General features: G+C 40.0%; 3 protein-coding genes across 4 annotated transcripts; 2 read left to right on the top strand and 1 right to left on the bottom strand.

Moving 5' to 3' along the window:
- Nucleotides 1-2,409: 2,409 nt before the first annotated feature.
- On the top strand, nucleotides 2,410-7,857 carry cldn15a (claudin 15a). 2 transcript variants are annotated; one of them, XM_086166003.1, is made up of 5 exons: nucleotides 2,410-3,461; nucleotides 3,777-5,305; nucleotides 5,661-5,825; nucleotides 6,113-6,194; nucleotides 6,281-6,389. In XM_086166003.1, the coding sequence occupies exons 2-5, from the start codon at nucleotides 5,089-5,091 to the stop codon at nucleotides 6,387-6,389; spliced, it is 573 nt and encodes a 190-aa protein (XP_086022129.1). In that variant the 5' UTR covers nucleotides 2,410-3,461; nucleotides 3,777-5,088. The 2 variants fall into 2 exon arrangements, with proteins under 2 accessions (XP_086022129.1, XP_086022128.1); XM_086166002.1 differs by lacking the exon at nucleotides 2,410-3,461 and adding an exon at nucleotides 7,364-7,857 and having other exon boundaries at nucleotides 4,779-5,305; nucleotides 6,281-6,388.
- A 1,350-nt stretch (nucleotides 7,858-9,207) lies between these two features.
- Nucleotides 9,208-16,221, top strand: dnajc3b (DnaJ (Hsp40) homolog, subfamily C, member 3b). Its single transcript, XM_086165997.1, has 12 exons — nucleotides 9,208-9,424; nucleotides 10,350-10,460; nucleotides 10,645-10,769; nucleotides 10,884-10,958; nucleotides 11,064-11,207; nucleotides 11,730-11,911; nucleotides 12,025-12,144; nucleotides 12,303-12,408; nucleotides 12,604-12,724; nucleotides 13,592-13,724; nucleotides 13,825-13,973; nucleotides 14,393-16,221. The coding sequence occupies exons 1-12, from the start codon at nucleotides 9,340-9,342 to the stop codon at nucleotides 14,530-14,532; spliced, it is 1,491 nt and encodes a 496-aa protein (XP_086022123.1). The 5' UTR covers nucleotides 9,208-9,339; the 3' UTR covers nucleotides 14,533-16,221.
- Nucleotides 16,222-16,725: 504 nt separating this feature from the next.
- naa38 (N-alpha-acetyltransferase 38, NatC auxiliary subunit) lies at nucleotides 16,726-17,879 on the bottom strand. The gene is made up of 3 exons (XM_086165998.1): nucleotides 17,847-17,879; nucleotides 17,158-17,332; nucleotides 16,726-16,989 (listed from the first exon to the last, which is right to left on the bottom strand). The coding sequence occupies exons 1-3, from the start codon at nucleotides 17,874-17,876 to the stop codon at nucleotides 16,865-16,867; spliced, it is 330 nt and encodes a 109-aa protein (XP_086022124.1). The 5' UTR covers nucleotides 17,877-17,879; the 3' UTR covers nucleotides 16,726-16,864.
- Nucleotides 17,880-19,960: the final 2,081 nt, after the last annotated feature.

Raw genomic sequence — 19,960 nt, 5'->3', positions numbered from 1 at the left:
CAATTGAGTGTCCCTTTGCGGGGTGATATTGTCAGATCATTATGATGGAAAGCAATGAAAACATGGTGAAGTTCCACATGTCATGTTTACAAGTCACAGCAAATGTTACCTGTCTGGGACCCTAAACTAGCAGAGTTGAGACAGTCCGTGCCGATTTTTCTTTCGCAATTTTATGAGGCGTCGATGCAACATTGTTCCTTCTGGGCTTTTATTATTTCCTTCCACTTTTTTTTTTTTTTTCTTGTTCTTGTAAGATTTTTTTTTACAGAGTACACATTGTTGATTTTATTTGCAAACTGCTTTGACCCGGAGTGAGGAGCACTACCGCTTAGACAATGAGCACTTTGTTTTGTGGCCATCTGTAAGGCTTCTTGTTTTTGCAATGGCCTCACAAACACACGGGATCTGAAACACAGACTGGAAAAAAGAAAAAGGATGCAATTTGTGCCCATTGTTGCAGCCTTTTCTTGCTCTGAATATACGCCTGCCCATTAAAGCGTTAAAGGTTTTAAACTATCAGCTCATATTTAAAAATAATTCTCATCATCCAAACTGATCCTGTACTTGGAAAAGTGTGTAAAAAATAATGAGATGTGCAGGTAAATTTTGTTTTTGTTTAATTTTCCTCTTATGCAAAATATTGCTACCAGTATCGATGTGTAAAATCAAAGTTAATGTTTGATTTCAAAAAGTAACTGAAATGTTTGAATAATCTTTGACCATATATTTGTACATTTTTCTGTTTTCTTGCAGGTTTTTACTGAAATGGTTTAAATTTCCATTGGATTTGTTGGTATTTTCAGGTATTTATTATGATTTTCAATTATTTTCTGCCTATTTCCTCAAAAAACAAAGTGTTCGATCAAGTCTTTAAATATTCAAAAATGTTCATCATACTTGTGGTACTTCCCTTGTAAGTTAATTCAGTCTTTATGTAGTGCAAAGCAGAAAAAAACGATCAAAAATACCAAAAACACGTTTCATCTGCTGGATCCCTGCTAAGCTAACATTTTGATGCTTTTAGTGGGGGTGAAGACCCGCGCCTTATCTGTTAGCGGCGCGGGTGAGTTTATCAGATTTGATTGACATTAACCTTTCAACAACATCAATAAACAATCTCACTGCACGGTTTATGGTTCAAATTCAAAAACTGCCCAATTGTGATTGGTGGCCAAAGGATCTGGATATGAACTTTTCCGTTCGGGTTTCTTTTGGGGAAAAAAGTGCTCCAAGAGTTTCCAATGGGTTTTATAAAGAGACCGGCCATAATGATAGTAGATTGAAATCACCCAGTTAAATGCATTTTGCAAATTAATTAAATTTGACACCTTTGGTGTTTAACAGGCTTGTTGCGTGTGTGTGTGTGTGTGTGTGCATCTGCACGGGGCATTTGTATGCTTCAACCACTTCAGGCTTTTACTTTTTAATTTTTCTAACTTGTTGCTCTAGGAGTTTGTAAGAGGAATGTCCTTTTAATCCTATACCATTTTTATTACTGTTTCTAATTCTATCTTCCAGATTGTTCTTTTTACTGTTATTCATGTACAACTTGGTGCTTTTTATTCCACTTTATTGCTATTTTTGTTCAGATAAGAAAGCCGCTGTTCTATCTTGTTACAGCAGAAAATGACTGAATACACAAAAACTGCAGATGAATCTTTTTTAATCTGATCCGTAATTTGCGTTCTGTGCAGTTTTCTGCCCATTTATTGCACCTCCCTTTTTACAAGTTATTTCTGGAAAGTGCATGAAAATGTTATTGGTGTTTCACTTCAAATGTCCCATAAAGTATTGTTATCGCAAGGCCAGCGCGATGTTCACGTCTACTAACACAAACACACAACGGCCACCAAAGCCGGGTCAGAGCTTAGCAGTAAAGCCGGGCCTTTGCAAACAACTTATCCATAAAGTGAGACGTTTATGGCAATCTGCTTCTCAGAAAGACATAGCGGTGAAGTCGCCAAGCCAGGCCAGTAGGTTTATACTCGGATAGAACTTTATTAACAGATAGATGGATACAACTTGATCGTATGTTTGGGTTTCTTCGAGCGGCCTTTTGCAGATTTACCATTTCAGACCGATTTTCCATCCATCCCGAACATGCATTTAAAGATTTGTCTACTATTGGTCACGAACTTTGGTGCTTTGTAGGATTCTTTAACTCAATGAACGACTTTCTAAGCAGAGCTTGTGGTCGGGAGCGACTGGGGTTTAAGCTGCATTTGAGTGCAACTTGCAATTTAGTAATAGTTGGCCAATCTGACTTTGGATTAGTGTCCCCATCGATAAGAACACAGATAACAGTCTATGAACCTGCATTGATTATCTCACCACCATATAATGTTTGAAAATTAATGCAAAAAATGTTTTTGCTGCTTTGACACCGTTTGTCTTTATATCACTGTCTTGGACGGGTCTGATTTGGGATCGGAGTTCCTGCTTTAATAATCGACTTCTCTTGCAGTTGTGCACGAATCAAAGAAAACGTTGGTCCGTGTCTGCGAGGCGACGCTGGAAACCTTTTAAGGCTTTCGGACGTAAAAGCTTGAGTGTGTTACGTGTAGAATTGTCCTCAGCAAGTTCCGGTTGCAGCCAGAAGCTCATCACGGTCGAATAATTCCACCGTCCATGCAGCTCTGACATATCAAAATTTCCGTTGTAATAAAAAAGATCTATTAGTTCATGTTTGCCGCCAGAACATGTCAGTGCGACTGAGACAACGCCCTTCTCTCTCTATCTTTTGATAATGTTTGGCATGAACGCAAAGTGACCTCTTTATTTATCATGGCGTTTTCAGTCTGTGTTCTGCAGGCGGTGTTTTTTAAAATCATTTCATTCGTATTTGCTCATTTGTCATCAAATGAAGTGTGAAACAAATGAGTTCATAAACAGCAAGATTACAGGTTAAAGTTTCTTCTTTAAGGTAGAAGACAGTTACCGGTAATATCTGCTCAACATTGTAGATTCTTCAAAAACAAATAAAGTGAATTAAATATTAGATTACAAGATTATTTATCAACGATTAGCTATAATATTCAAATAAATCAAAATTCCCAGAGCTAGTAATGAAAAGAATTTCCATTCTTACTGCTGTTAAAGTTGATATTATTCAAATGCAGGTTCACATATTAAAGCGGTTAAGATTCAAAACTCATCACGAGCGGAACTTAAACTTAGTGGCTGACACATAAACAGAGCCAAATGAACCAGTGTGTTTAAAAAAAAAAAAAAGACTTTTCAGCGAAAAGGAGCTTGTTATTGTTCCCTGAAGGAATCGTGATGAGTTCAGAGTCTGCTGTCTCGTTTCTGCTGATTAGAAAGAGCCGGACGTTTCAGCCTGCGTGGCTCCAATTATCAGCAAACACAACATTCAGAGCCTCAAGTTCCTCCCTGGAGACACAACGATCTAGAACAGAAGGAACGGGCCTCCTTATTGTGAGACGCCGCGCGCCATGATGTAGGTGAGCAGATTGGACTACAGTATATGTGTTTGTGGTGGAGAGGCTTGAGTAAATTCCTAAATGTTACAGAGACAGAGTTTCATTTTTGTACTGTGCCGGATGGATCCGAAAACCTGGTTCCAATCGCTATTCGGTCGATGGTGGTTTAATTAAAATTCAAATCTCATGAAATATCACTGAACAAGAATGCAAACAGAGAGGATGTGCGCGCTTCAACACATTTCTCATGGGAAAAAAAAAAATCTACGTCACAAAATAACTTTTTCTTTGGTTGATGTCATAAATTTATTTCCCTTTTCTGCTTTGTTTCTGCAGAGAGGAGACCCGATTCGACGTCAGAAATGGAAATGGAGTAAATGTCATCACTAGAGCTCTTTTCTGATTGGAGGAACCGGCCTTGTTATGATTGCCCCCGGTTACAACTGCTCTCGTTTCCCCAATCGGCTCATTATGATAAGCAATTGTTGCAAAATATATTGAATATTTTTTATTTTTATTTTTCAGAAATCTACAAAACAACAGGGCACTTTAATCAAGATAAACCGACAAATCCGACAAATCCGAACAGGAAATTTTAAATATCCACAACGCTCATATGTATTTGAGGGACTTTCTAAAAATATCGGGAACCTGTTTTCTTAACCCAAATAGCTTATCAGGTATTGGAAAATGCGAGATTTGATTCGATTTTTTACAACCATTGCTGTGTCGACTTAAAGCGATCACGCAAATAATGAACAACTTAGGCTGATTGATACATAACAGTCTATTTTTGGACCCTGAGGACTGACCTTTATACAGATGGGTTGGCTGGTTAACAAACGCCCCCACCTTGACTCTTGAGGGCTGAATCTGAAACGCAGGTTAAGATTTATCTCAATAATGTTCGTGTTTGGGGAACGCTCTGTGCCCTGGATTTGGCAACGCTGACCCCGCTATCAGCAGGATAATTTATCAAGACACACAAACACAAAAACTGCAGGATGGACGGGACGAAGATTTAGACCTTTTTTACTCGCTTACCACCGCCGTTTGAGAGTAAAGGCTCCAAAATGCCGAGGGATGATCTGAACGTTGTGACCTCGTGTCTCCTAGCCTTGAGATATTCAAGCAAAGGTAGTAAAAATCTGGCCTAAAGCTCAAAAAGCACAGTGTAAAATGTCATTTATGAACAAATTTGGAGATGTGGGTATAAACACATGGTTGATTACATTATAATAACGCCGCAAAATCAATTTTGATTAAAAGCAGGAAAAGTTTTTTTTTTTTTTTTTTTTTTTTTTTCAAATAAATTGTTCAAACATAAATGGAGCCGTCTCAATAAGCGCAAGGGATGACCATTGGACCCTGTGTGAGTCGATAAACACCTGTTCAGGTTCAGGGGTGTAAAATGCAAAAAAAAAAAAAAAAAGTGTGCATGAAGAAGGGGTGGAGAGAAAGCAAGTCATATAAATGATTATACATATCTGTGGAGTGTAACACATGAAGAGGAAGTCCTGACCACACACAGTCCTAAGACTATTACTCTTGTTTTTTTTTTTTTAGTGTAATAAGCCTAATTTTTATTGGTTAATTCGAGATCTGGATAGACTCCTTATTGTCGACTGCCGCACCAAGGTGTGGGGTCATGGATCCTATTGTAGAAGTTGTGGCTCTGCTCCTGGGGTTCCTCGGATGGGTGATGGTCGGGGTCGCCATCCCAAACCGTTACTGGAGGACCTCCACAGTTGATGGAAATGTCATCACCACCTCAACCATCTACGAGAACCTGTGGATGTCCTGCGCCACGGATTCCACTGGTGTTCACAACTGCAGGGAGTTTCCGTCCCTGCTCGCCTTGAGCGGTAAGCTGACCTAACGATGGGATAATAATTGAAATAATCACACTGAACAGCAGTTGACTAGTTTTAATTTATGGTTTTTCATTGATAATTTAAATACTGCAACTATAAATTGAAAAAAATTGATCGTATTAATTTAGAATATTAAGAATATTACACATATTTTTCTCCCTCAAAAGGTTTAAACACCATGAAGTGACTATTTTTGAATGCTGTATTTATATTGTGGAATTTTTGACGCTTTTAAATGCTGCCGTTGCTGTCGGACCTTTCATGTCAGCGATTATCTCACGTCACGGGTGGAGTCTGACTTGCGGTGACTGCGGTCGCTGTCCCCAATCTCCCCCGTTGTATCAAGGTTATATTCAGGCATCTCGAGCCTTGATGATTACGTCGGTGGTGCTGGGCTCCTTTGGACTGGTGGCCGCCCTGATCGGGGTGCAGTGCTCCAAGGCTGGAGGGGAGAACTATATTCTCAAAGGGAGGATCGCCGGCACTGCTGGAGTTCTTTTCATAATGCAAGGTAACGACATGCACAAAGAGCGATGAAAATCAGCAAATCTGAACGTACCCTCACTGTTTTCTCTGCGGTTCAAACTTGCTTTCTCATAATTATGACTCCTTAATAAGCACCTTATAAACAAGGAAGTCTCTAAAGTTCTGATAAATGAGGGTTTTATTGCATGCTGAAATCGATCGCTGATTTTCCCGCAGGCTTCCTTCCAAGACTTTGGACTTGCCTTTAACTATCTAGCACTGCGTTCTTAATGATTAAAGAATATTTGTGATGCTTTTTTTTCTGTCCTAAAGGTCTGTGCACAATGGTGTCAGTGTCCTGGTACGCCTTCAACATCACCCAGGAATTCTTTGACCCTTTCAATTATGGGACAAGGTGAGGCCGTGGCAGCGAGGGAACACTCAAAGGCCGAAAACACTCCCATCGACCTTGAGCTGACTCTGCTTTGTTGTGTGTTACAGGTATGAAATCGGGGAAGGGCTTTACATTGGCTGGTGTTCTGCTGTGCTCGCCATCGTAGGCGGCGCCGTCCTCACCTGCTCCTGCAAATTGGGCACTGGGGAAAAATAGTAAGTGATGCGTATTTTTTAATGCTGATTTTTATACTTTTGGTTTATTATAAATGAGCAAAAACAATTATCGTAAACTCTGATAGGATTTCTCTTATTCACCATAACAACGCGGATTATCTGGCATTTGAGAAAAAGCTCTGTTGATGAGATTTAAACAGCGTCTGTATCGTTCTACTTGAACTTTCACATACATGCCGTTAATATTGCTGAAAGGGCAAAAATGATTTCTTTTTAATGCAGGAAAACTTGGCAGCACCAGCTGGTGGACATGTTCATGCGTTGATAGACTTGACAGCAGACAGAACAGAAAATATTTGAAGTAAATTAAGGTTTTGAAGCCACATGACAGTGAATTATCAATATGCATATACAAAGTAACGAAAAGACATTTTTATCTAATAAGAAGAAAGGATCATTTTCAGGAACAGTTAAGTAGATGGAGGAAATCATCCTAAAGAGACGTCACCCCACTTCAAGGAGTCCGAACAATTCAGATTTGGCGTCATCCTGTGGTTTTATTAAGTAATGCGGAAGGAACTGCGATTATTTTGTAGCTGAATAAAGTCATGAGGTGTTCCCAGACGAAATAATATGTTTTGCATTTGTGAACTTAAATAGACCCTCTTTTCAATCCTAAAAAATTAGTGAAATCAAATCAAATAACGAAAATTCACAATAATACAACCTTAAAATGACTAGAAATATGCAAGAAATTTGACAACAGATTATAAGAAAATTGCAATGAAGCTGGCAATTTGTTGAATTTATATTAAATTATACTAACTAAACTAAACCTATAAATTGAACTTCAATTTGACCCTCTTTTTTATCAAGCTTCTAGCTCTGCTTCATGTGGTGTCATGATCCAAAAGCTGCAGCGGCATTATTTGATGTTTATATCCTGCTTTTTTCACGCATCATTCATATCTGTTAATAATGTTTTTTCTTTCTTCATTCCTCCTCCTTTTGCAGTCCTTTGCCATTTCAAGCACGTGGTACAGTATATTCGGGACCTGCCCCAACTCGAAGTGTGGCTGCCAGCACTTACGGCCGAAATGCATATGTTTGAATGGGACAACAAAAAAGAACTTTATAGATGGGGGGGATATAGCATTTTTACATTTTTGCTGTATGTGGAAAAATGAACATCATGTTGTCAGTGGTGAAGGCAAAAAAGCACTGTTGTACTGTATATTTTCATTACTGTGTTGTTTTTTCTGTATAAATGATTAATCAAGAGTGCTGTCATGAACTTCCGTCACTTGCTTTCAAATAAATGTGTTGTTTTGATCATCTGCAGAGGATTACACACCCAAGTGTTTTTAAAAGTGTGGGGATAGAAATGTTTTTTTTTTTTTGTACAGTTTTGTAAAAAGTACCAAAAAGCATAGCTATATTTCTTTTTTTCCTTCTTTTTAATTTTTTTTATTTACAATTGCACAAAATAAATGTTGTATGTGAAACTTCACAGTCTCTGAGGTGCATTATTTTATGAGGGGCACACATACAGGACTGTCTCAGAAAATTAGAATATTGTGCTAAATTTTGATCTTCTGTAATGCAATTAAAAAAACAAAAATTACTTTTTCATGATATTCTAATATTTTGAGATAGGTTTTTTGAGTTTTCTTAATATGTAAGCCATAATCAGCAATATTAAAATAATAAAAGGCTTGCTATATTTCAGTTGATTTGTGATGAATCCAGAATGTATGACATTTTTGTTTTTGTAATTGCATTACAGAAGAGAAAGAACTTTATCACAATATTGTAATTTTCTGAGACAGTTCTGTATGTGTTAATACTCACCATGAAGTAACATGTAGTACTGTGAATCAAATTACTGTTCATTATGACGTTATTCCACTTGTTTTCATTATGATCACGAGGACGAAAAGACAACAAAGAAGACAAAGTGATGGTATCATTTACTTCCAACACAGGGTCCTTTCATTCAAACCATTCATCGTTATTCTATGGCATATATTTATTATTTTTTTTTTGCAGTTTTCTTTGCTCTGGATACAAAAGTTGACCCACAATAATGTTATGCACAGCAAATCTCCACAAAACACAATTCTATGTTTTAAGGATTTTATTGATTGTGTTTTTTTCCCCCACAAAAGACGATAACTGAATTCTCAAAATATTCAGAAGACAATTATTAGTTTAAAAAAAAAATCAATTACAAGGCAAATATGATTATGACTACATTTTTTTTTTTTTTACTGTCAAGTTTATTTAAGAATGTTCTTCGAATGCATTTCTTAGTTCAGAACATTAAATTGTTTCCTTTTTTTAAATTTAATTTTTTTTTTTCTTTTTTTCTTTTTTTTTTTTGGCAAATTGAATTTTGGGCCCCTTGTAAATAAAATAAAAAGGTTTCCGGGTCGAGGCAGGGTGCAGGCCGGCACTGCTGAGGGGATCCGGGGTCTGTGCCTTGCAGGGACATGAGAGAACGTTAAAAGTGTCTGTCCAATCAGAGCAGTCCACGTTTTCGGACCGACCCGGAAATTGTGTGCGGGGACCAATCACGGAAATGTAGGACAGCGAAGGAAGGGGAGAGAGGACGAGGTTTAGAAAGTGACCGAGTGGTTTTCTGTCATCTGTCAGTATCGTCGTATCCGACGGGGGTGTTAAAGTTCAAGTAAATGTCAAAGACAAACAGATTTTGGCGTTAACGCGCGTCTAAAGCGCTGCAGTTTTTAGGCGGAACGTTTCTTCCGGGATGTGCGTTTCCGCACGGAGTCGTTATATACCGGGACCGTAAATACACCGTTGCCCGTAGCCTAGTTGTTCCCTGTTTGACAGTTGGGGGGAGATAAAAAAACGCAAAAAAATGAGGATTTAAGACAAGAAATAACCTCGTAAATGAAACTCGTCGGTATATTCGCCCGACGCGAAAGCTGAACTGTCGCGTCTTCTGGTGAGGAATTCGGTATCGGACCATGGATTCGTGCCGGCTGACGGGGCTCCGCGGGGTCCTGTGCTCTCTGTCCCTGCTCTCGGTCCTCCTGGACCTCCAGCTGGACGGTAAGAGGCCGCAACAACCTGTAAAAACACTCTTTCAGTGAAAAGGAAGTTATTTCATACCGATCCGCTATTGTGTTTTAATAACCAATAAGGCATTGAAACACTTATTATTTTTGTGTAAACTGATTGCGAGACATTACGGCTGTAACACCCGAAAACATGTCTACATATAGTGTCACAAGATAACATAATTTCTTGAGTTTCCCTGTTCAGATATGAGAATGATCATATTTCCTGTGTGCCATATTGCTGTGATTCAAATTCTGTCGATGTTTGTGTAAAATCTCTGCACAAAAATAAGTGAAGCATCGCTTATAGTTCGCTGGAATCGACCAAAAACATGCAGGATAGGAACTAGAAAAACATCATTGATATGCACGAGCACTTGGAACTACATTACATTTTTGGAACAAATATAAAAATGAAGTTATGTCTGTTGTTAGAAATGACATACTTAGGTACTTTTACAAAGTCCTCTCGAAAATGTGATACAACAATATGAGGTAGTCATTTAATACTCTGCTGTCGACCAAATACGTAAAACAAGAGACGAGAGGATAAACGTTAAAATTATTGACAAAAGAGCATTTAACTGAAATTAAATCCAAATCTTTTAATCAGTTGAACACAAATTGAGAAATGTTTCCCTCACCATGTTGTAAAATTCACGCAAGAGTCACACATCACCTCCAAATGTGTTTACCCTCAGGAAAACTGTTTCAGCAATTCTGTGAATTTTGCCTTTTTAATTTTTGTGTGAAGTTCCTAAAACACTGTGATGTGTCTGGTTGACATAGGAGGATGTAAAATTATCGCTCATGTTGAAAAATTAAATTGAAAATCATGGTTTGCTTTAAGGATGATGCGAGTCACGGTGTGACAGCGATGTCGCGGTTGGGTCTGAGGCACTGTTGTCATGTCACAGGTGTCTGGGGGGCAACCCATGTTGAGATTGAGCACCACTTGGAGATGGGCCGCAAGCTGCTGGCCGCTGGCCAGCTTGCTGAGGCCTTGTCCCACTACCACTCGGCTGTCGGTAAGGTTGCGCACACTCTGCCTGTCCCATATGCTTCACTTCTGTGCCAACAGGCATTTAAACTCTTGACATTGTCAGTCAATATCCCTGTGACTGTGGCAAAAAATCTGCACACAGAAATGATGTATTGGTGTAAACACGTTTTACACCTGTCATTGGCTTTACAGTGTGCAATGTTTTCCAGAGGGAGACTCTAAGAATTACCTGACTTTCTACAAGCGAGCCGCAGTGTTCCTTGCCATGGGGAAATCCAAGTCTGCCCTCCCAGACTTGACCAGAGCCATACAGCTCAAACCAGACTTCCTTGCTGTAAGTCCAACCGACAGCAACCCCACAGATTATTTGTTACATCCCCATTTGATGTCTATAATGATCCTTATATACATTGCATACCACTTCCCTCCCACATCCCTGCCTCTCCAGGCCCGGCTGCAGAGAGGGAATATCCTGTTGAAACAGGGCAACACGCAGGAAGCAAGAGAGGACTTTGAAGCTGTGGTGAGTTACTTCTGCCACTGAATCAAACCTGCTCCCTTTCAGTGTTTTTCCAATTTGTGCTAATTGTTTACATAGCGGTTTTTAACAAACCCAACAATTCCTCAGCTGCAGCGTACCGCAGACCACCAGGAAGCTCGAGACCAGCTGATGCGAGCGCACGAGCTGGAGGAGATGCAGGAGGAAGCCCACGCTGCGTACCACCAGGGGGACTACAGCGCTACCATCACTGTGTTGGAACGAGTCATTGAGGTACAAATATTATTATTGTTGTTGTTGTTGTTGTTGTTGTTAATTTTATTATTGTTATTATTATTGTAATGTTATCATTATCGTTCTATGGGAAAAAATATGTGACCAACTGAATTCTTTTGTCTCTTTTACAGTACACACACACACACACACACACTGAAAGCAAAACCGTGATGTCACGTAGTGAAAGCACATGGGTGTGGTGACTGCACAAATGATCCTGAACATTTTATCATTCTTTATACGTGTGTGTGTGTGTGTGTGTGTGTGTGTAAAAATATTTATGTGTTTATTCAAATATAGTTGTCTGTTTATGTTTTGTTGAATTATTATTAATCCTTTCTGCTACTTATTTTTAATTTAGTTTTTTTAATGTGTGAAGTCCTCAGTTTGGAAACAGAAACGTCCACCCAATTAAAATCACAATTATATACCGAAAAATAAAATGACAATAAGCATCTGAGAGTTGCCATTAATCCTGATTATCCAGTCTCCTGAAAGTTGTCGTTTTTTTCCCCACAGATTTCTCCCTGGGATCCTGAGTCGCGGGAGCTTCGTGCAGAATGTTACATCCGAATGGGGGATCCACAGAAAGCCATCCAGGATCTGACGCCGACCACGAGGCTCCGAAACGACAACCGCGCCGCCTTCCTAAAGCTCAGCCTGCTGCACTACAGTCTCGGAGAACACCACGAGTCACTCAAGTGAGCTTGCGTTCTGGAGTCAAATAACGTCAGCGCGGTCTTTTTGTATCCTGCAATTCCAATCTGCCCTCGAGCCGAGAGTTTCACCTGTCCCTGTGTCCGCTTCTCCTCAGCCACATCCGAGAGTGTCTGAAGCTGGACCAGGATGACAAAGAGTGTTTTGGCCATTACAAGCTAGTAAGAAAACTCAGCAAGCAGCTGGATTCTGCAGAGGAGTTCATCCAAGAGGGCAGGTGGGTGTCTCTCACGAGCACTGCATTTGTGTATGCCAGACTGAGAAATAATAATGCCTGAGAGTCACGTTAGATTTTTTTTTTTTTTTTTTTTTTGGAACCTGTGATTACAAACACACTTCTGTCCTCTTCATCTCTTCTCTATCTCTACTTGCCAGATATAAGGAAGCCATGGATAAGTTCGAATCAGTGATGAAGACTGAGCCCAATGTCCCATTTTACACCAACCTGGCCAAAGAGAAGATTTGCTTCTGCCTTTTGAAGGTGCGTCTATATATTCTGTGAGACATTTCTTGTAAAGCAACGGTCAGTATGGACCCCACTTTCAATAATCATACACAATAGAATAAAATCACGGTTTGTCATTTTAGAGAAAATAGTTGGGGATATTTCAGCACTCAGTGCTTTTGTGGTTTTTTGATCTGTAGATGTGTTTTTTTTTTCTTCTGACAATTCCAGGTGAAGTTGGTTCCAGAGGCAATAAATTCGTGCTCTGAAGCTCACCAGAGAGACCCTCGCAATGCTAGGATCCTCCGAGACCGAGCGGAGACCTACATCCTAAACCAAGAGTACGAGAAAGGTAGCGGCGCCTTTTCAGTGAGGCAGTGCAACACCTCAGCTTGTTGAACTACACTCTGGTTTTAGGGATCTAAACCCACCTGCTGAAATCGGGTCAAGATAGCCATTGACGTACTGACGCTCATCATCAGCTTAACATAGTGTCAACTGTATCGTTTTGTGAAAAATGTTATGTCCATCAGCAGCCTATGTGCCCATCTCAATTGAAAAACTGTGAGATAATGAGACAATAAGACAAGAACAGTATGATTGACTGAACCACTATGATTTTCTTAGCTGGAAATTGAAAGATTGACATCTCAGATTGATCTACTTCATTTAGCACCCTAAAAAAGAAAGAGAGAAAAAAAAGACAGTTGACATGTAATTTCTGCTTAGCTGTAATTCTTGATAAAATAATTGCTTTTATGAAGAAAGCAGTTGTACCTTCTGAAAAGGTATTATCATCAGACAGGCTTACTTGAAGTCCTCACCAACCCACAGCTCTCTACATCCGGTCCTCCAATAGCTACAGTGTTTTCTGCTGTGTGTTTTTGTCAAAAAGGAAGTCTGGACCGGAACATTTGCTGAAACTAATTTTCCTCTCATACAAGGAGAAAAGAAAATTATTGAACAAACAAGGCGCCAGTTTCATTAATATGTTCTCCGTTTATTGCACTGATAAAGGGACTGACAGGCCTGTTGGGTCTGACCCCAGGATTGAAGGCAGGTGGGCTCCTGTTGAGTAAAAGTGATAATCCATATCACCAATGCAAAGATGGTCCCATCTCGCTTTCCTTCAATTTAAAGTGTTACTGTTCTAGGCATAAACTAATAAAACGTGTTGATTCGCCTGCAAGCTCCTCTCACTGATGGCTTGTGTTTCCAGCTGTGGAGGACTACCAGGAGGCCAGGGAGCTCGACAGCGAGAGCAACGACATCCGAGACGGTCTGGAACGAGCACAGAAGCTTCTCAAGATCTCTCGCAAGAGGGACTACTATAAAATCCTGGGAGTGGGCAGGTATCCACTCCGGCTAGTTTTCATTCCAAACAGTGGCCCGACTCACCGTCGATGGCCGCATCCGGGTAAACGCACCCGCCGACATCTATTGTTCCCTCAGGGACGCCAACAAGCAGGAAATCATCAAGGCGTACAGGAAGCTGGCGCAGCAGTGGCACCCGGACAACTTCCAGTCTGAGGCAGAGAAGAAGGAAGCAGAGAAGAAATTCATCGACATTGCGTCAGCCAAAGAGGTTCTGACGGACCCAGGTCAGGAGCTGAGGAACTCACACAGACGCATCTGTTGTCCGTGTATTTATTTATCTAGTTTAAATGAAAGCACTTATTGAGAGCAAGCTTTGAAAATCAACCAGGTTAAGGTGGGCTAGCTGAGTTATTATCGTGCTCGTGTCACCTTTACTGACCCTGCGAGCTGATATCTTTTCCAAAGAGCTTGTTGGGTAAGGAAAAGCTGCAAGGTGACGGGCAGTTTATTAATTAACAATAAAAACGGAAGTACCGGTAGTAAATGCACAAGTCCTCAATATGAATCCAGTGAGTTTAAATGGCAAAAACACTGAATGGGTGTTTTTTGAGTTCTGTGTCTCAGTGGTGAAAGTCTTCTGTCACTTTGTGGCCTGTCACAATTCTATGGCATCTCTCTACAATGCTCCTGATTTCCTTTCCAGAAATGAGGCAGAAGTTCGACGCAGGTGAGGATCCCCTGGATCCAGAGAACCAGCAGGGCGGAGGACACGGTGGCCATGGTTGGCCTTTTCCCTTCAACCCGTTCGAGCCCGGAGGTAGCTTCCACTTCAAGTTCCAGTAACCTACCAAACAGGTGGACTCATAAGAACTCCGGGGTCAGTCTCAACCTGAAACTCGAGCGTTGGTTTTTTCGGATGCAGCACTTTGACTCGATAATTTCATTTCAAAGCTGTACAGTGAAAACATTGGAAAGTTACCACGGAGATGAAGGACTTTAGAGTGCAAATTGACTTCTTGAAGTGGTTGAAGAACGTAAAGACTCGTGACGCATTTGCTTGGACGACTGAAAATGTTTGATGCGGGGCATTTTCTCTCAGGATGTCCTCTCTTTGCAGTTTTTTCTTTGCAATTTCTTTGAACCTTACCAATACTGAGGGAGGTTTTTTTTTTGTTTGTTTTTTTTCCCCTTCCCCTCTCCATGCAGTAGTTTGTTCAGTTTGCCTGGACACTTAACTGAAAGAGTGAAAGTCGGAGAGCTGCCAGTTATTTATTTTTCCCTCCCCTGCAGTATTCTTTTTAAGTGGGGATGTCAAAGAAAAGGAATGACATGTTTACTGAACCTTCTCCATCTTAGAGAACACAGTTGTTTTTTTTTTTTATACATGATGACAAGTAATCAATAGGAAGTAGGTGAGACCCGGGCGCTGTTATACAACACTTGTGGCCGTGAATCCTGTGGATGTGAATTCAGTGGAGTGGCTCCGTGAGAGTTGTTTTTCTACAATTATCGTAATGGAAGAACACAGAAGAGGATGAGGACCACATGTGAACAATGGGTTCTAATTCAAATTTTCGTCCTGTGAGGATATGGTGAAACAGTTCCGATGCCACCTGTGTGTTCCGACATCATTCAGCAGGATGAAGTCAGAATTCTTAAAACTGCTTTTTTTTTTTTTTTTTGCATTAATTTTCACATGTGGCCTTTTCCCTTCTCTGTAGAACAATGAGATTCTGTGTTGGAATGGAAATAGTGATTCCCAACAGAATATAGAATCCACTGTTATGCAGGGCAGGTTCCAGGCTCAGCCACCTTTCCATAACCTTTATTGATCATTTCAAAGCATGTTTAAAACAACAAAAAAAAAATCTTTTTTTTTTTTTTAATTCTAACCACTGAACCCCCCGAAACCGGACTCAGTTTCTCTGAAAGCCTTACAGCTAAACTTTACATGCTAAGTGTGTCTTTGCTGCTTGAGAACGTCATCTTTCAAAATGTGAACAACACGCACATTCTAAGAACACTGATATCGAGTTGTTCCAGTTGAGGAACAGCCACTACTCTCATGTGAACGATTGTGTTTGCAGTAATGTTACTGTCTTGGATACGGCGGTTGTTTACATTAATATAGGGCCATCCAGGTGGAATAAGGGCTGCTCAATTTGACACTCAGATTTAGAGTAGTCATTTTGCATGCTGACAAATTCAATAGTGCAAGAATCATGATAAAGTACCACTTTGGAAACAATCTCCTATTTCTCAAGAAAGACACCTAACACTTCAGGAATATTCTTTTATTTATTCTAAATTAAGTTATTTTTGTCAGCACATTGTTCTAACATGTAAAAGCTGAGTCTTTGATACTGATAGACTGTGCCAAGCCGATGTGACAGCTTCTTTAAATATAAGAGCATGAGTCGGGCAGGTTTTGTTTCTGGATTTCTTTTATAGGCTTTTGTCCACGCCATCCTTGTTTTTGTTGCCAAACTGAATCAGATGACATGATCGACTGTAATAAAATACTGAAACAACCATGTTCAGCTTAAATTCCTTACCATTTGGTTGCATAGATGTTTGCATAGGGAAAACGGTCTGCAGTTTTGGGAGATTCTTTTATTACAATAATATTTTTTTAACTTGTTTTTGAAGGACAGTTTTCCAAACCTCCCAAATTAGACTTAATGTCTCACAAACATCTAGCGCAATGAATAAATATTTAACAGAGCCTAACACACATCTTGTCAATTAGCCTTGTTCTAGAGGGCACGCAGCTAGACTAGAGGGAAAAACGAAAAAGACCAGAAGTGAAGTATTTGTCACCTTTATGGTTTTGTCAATAAAAAGCACCACATTTCACATCAGAATATTTTTTTTTGGGAGGGGGGGGGACCCAGACAGAACATTAAAACTGGATCACCATTTTGAAACACATCGCACACGACCCGCTCTCAAAACACACACTCGCACACACACTTGACATGCTTTTGCACTCATGCTTTTTTGTAAAGCTGTCACTGCATGAGGAGACTTCTCCGAGCATGAAGGGATTAGCTGACTCCAGAACAGCAGTGCAGGAATTCTGCCTCTGTAGAGCTGAAGTGACAATCCTCCCCAAAGAGAATGTCAATTCTCCTCAGTCACTGGATGAGGCGCCTCCAGGCTGGCAGATCCTTTATCAGTGGTTGGGTACAAACCCCTGTGTGTCATCCAGGCTGTCTGCCTCCACCTCAATGGACACCACATGGTGACCAGGAATCATGGCCAGGCCCAAGACTCTAGGTTCACCCTGAGAGAATGTGTCTGCAGAAAAATTAAATATTGATTAAAACTAATATTCATCAAAGATCAGTAGAATTAATATCTACGAGCGACACACATTAACACTGCTTGTAGATAAAGGGGAATAAGTGAGCTTCATCTTCAATCTATTGAGCATAATAACATCACCATGGCTTTTTATCGTCCTACCTGTAGATTTTAAGAATTCCTGCGCAGAACCAAGGATAACATTGCAGTCCCGGTCTGTGCAAAGAAAAAGACCGACCAGAGTCCGTCCGTCGGTCATGCGGATCCTCATGTTCTTGTTTAGGAGACCCTCTAGTTTCTGTCTCGCCTGGGACGATGAAGGCACTTCGGACTGATCCTGGATGAGGACACATGAATACAATCAGCAGACACAGCTGATATGTAACAGTCAGTTGACTTATTTTTGATATTTTTTATTATTCCCACAGGCTGCTTGTCGACATAATGTTTAATTTGGCCCCACCTTGTTGGCCACCGAAGATATTTTAAAGCAACAGCAAACAACGTGCATTCGTTGCTTTATTTCTAAGCAATTTGACTTGTTATGACCAGGAACTCGTTCGAAATGCTCAACATAAATCTAATATGAACACAGTACTCATATACAGAAGCTTTACTTTCTTCACAGCGAACTGTTAATGATACAATTTGTAATTTTTTGTGGCATTTAACAGCTGTTTTATCATCAGATGCTGACGTATTCGTTAGCCACCGGCTACTGGAAGCTAGCACTTTAGTATCACAGATGTCGTCGCCAGCGAAACGCATAAATAAGTTATTCTTCACCGCTGTCTGTCTGGTCACACGTTTCACGACGAGAATCTCTACGAGTTGGAAAAACAGGTACATACATGAGTCGAAGGGCCATTTTCTTCGATCATTGTTGCCAACGTCTTCCTTTACGTCCACATTTGCTGCCGGAGGACTTTCTCTGACGGACCAGTCATACCGGAAGTGGGAAAGCATCTTCAGCAGCAAATGACGTTTGTGTTTATGGCCGAATTTCTAAAATTAAGAAATATATATTTGAGCATATTTTAGAAAAGGAAACAAACAAAACAAAACAAAAAAAGACAGGGAATATGCTTAAATGGTAAATGTAATTACAGAAAGTTGTTGAATGGTCATGTCAGACATGTTAAGCTAATTTATCAAAATTGCTAGCACAAAATGATTCATAAACTTTTTAATTAATATTTTAATTGCAATTACTGTCAGATACTAGTATTTATATAATATTTATTTTTTTATAAACAATCCCAAATGAGAACAATTAAAGGCAGGTATTCTGGAGCAGCCTCTATGCTACATTTTTGATTAAATTTTGATTTATATTGTGGGCGCTACAATATGAATGCTTACAGTGGCATTCATGCAAACATGACACTGTATGTTTGATGTTTCCATTGCAGCTACTCAGAGTCACAGCTGATGACTTGAAGTCTGCAGCAGACTCTGGTAGGATGATATATACATTTTCTTTTTTAAATTTTATTTTATATGTATATATATTTTTACGCTATACCTGTTAAGCTGCTGTGACAAAGGAGGTTCCCCTATGGGGGAATTTCCCCTATTTAATGTCACTTAAATAGTAAGTGACATTAAAATTTTCGCTGGTCAAAAATTATGTCCTGAAAGCAGAAAAAAATGTGGTCATCCATTTAGTTAGAGTTCTAAGCATGACCGGAGGGAGGCAAATCTGAATCAATGTTTAACAGAATTAAGGCCTGAGTTTAGGGGAAAACAGTACGTCTCTTCTGAAACACTACAATCTTTTTTTCCTTTCGGCTTTTCCCTTCAGGGGTTGCCACAGCAAATCAACCTTCTTCATCTAATCCTATTCCCTGTATTCTCCTCTCTCACACCAACTAACTTCATATCCTCTTTCACGATGTCCATAAATCTTCTCCTTGGTCTTCCTCTAGACCTCCTGCCTGGCAGCTCCAATTCTAGCATCCGCCTGCCAATATATTCACTATCCCTCCTCTGTACATGACCCAACCATTTCAGCCTGGCTTCATTGACCTTCTCTCCACTGCAATAAGAAATGCAACATTTTGGCCACATTATTAGTATAATTGAAGCTCATTGATCAGTCAGTATGTCAAGACAATGCCTAGTTTCAGTCCCATCTCATTGTTGGGCTGAGGGTGCTATTATTTTGACCATATAGCTGATGCAGGGGGATGCTGCCGCTTTTGTCAATAGATGCTGGGTGATTTGATCAAATATAGATCAAATATAGGCTAGAGATGCAGGCTGTCAGGGATTGACTGACTCCAGCTCTTTTTTTTCCAAGGTGATTATTGCCATTTTTATTTTGCTAATTTAATATCTGCTTATGTGACTTTTCAACTCGGTGAATAAAGAGGGAAAGGAGATTTGTAATTTAAATGTGCTGCTTGGCTCAAGAACTCGGCAGAAAATATTGGTAATTGTCAGTTGTTTGCAGGCTGGCGAGAAACATTATCATAGTCTTGATGAAAAAAAAAAAAAGCAAAACTTTTTCCTCCGTCCTTTTACGTGTGAATTGGTGAAAAGTGGAGATACTGACTATTTCTCGGAAGCGGCGCTCTAGGATGGTGACAGACAGCTGGTAAATTAACAAAAAACCTCAAAGGGTCGTGGGTTTGTCCTCGAAGCGAACAGACTACATCAATCACACACATTTTATAACGCCTTCTCACCTCAAAATGTTTGTTCGCAGCACACCGCCTGCAGGGAGAGGTTTAAAGACCCCCTGTCAGTTGCCCAGACCATCAATTTCGAATAGTGAAATGAGGGGGAAACTGCTGCACTTGAACTATCTGTCAGTAAGAGGTGAGTAATATCTAATGGTTATTTGTATTATTTGGAGGAGCAAATCCATTTAATAGCTGTGCTGGGCAGCATGTAGAAGTCTCTCACAATCATTTGAGTACCTGTGTTGTTTCAAGATATTCATTTTTCCCCCGTTTCCCAT

This window comes from Fistularia commersonii, chromosome 19 (assembly GCF_037954325.1).
Source record: "Fistularia commersonii isolate RoL2024-O1a breed Wild chromosome 19, RoL_Fcom_v1.0, whole genome shotgun sequence".
NCBI lineage: Eukaryota > Metazoa > Chordata > Actinopteri > Syngnathiformes > Fistulariidae > Fistularia > Fistularia commersonii.
The sequence above is the reverse complement of the archived record's forward strand: the minus strand, read 5'-3'. Positions and strand labels throughout refer to the sequence as shown.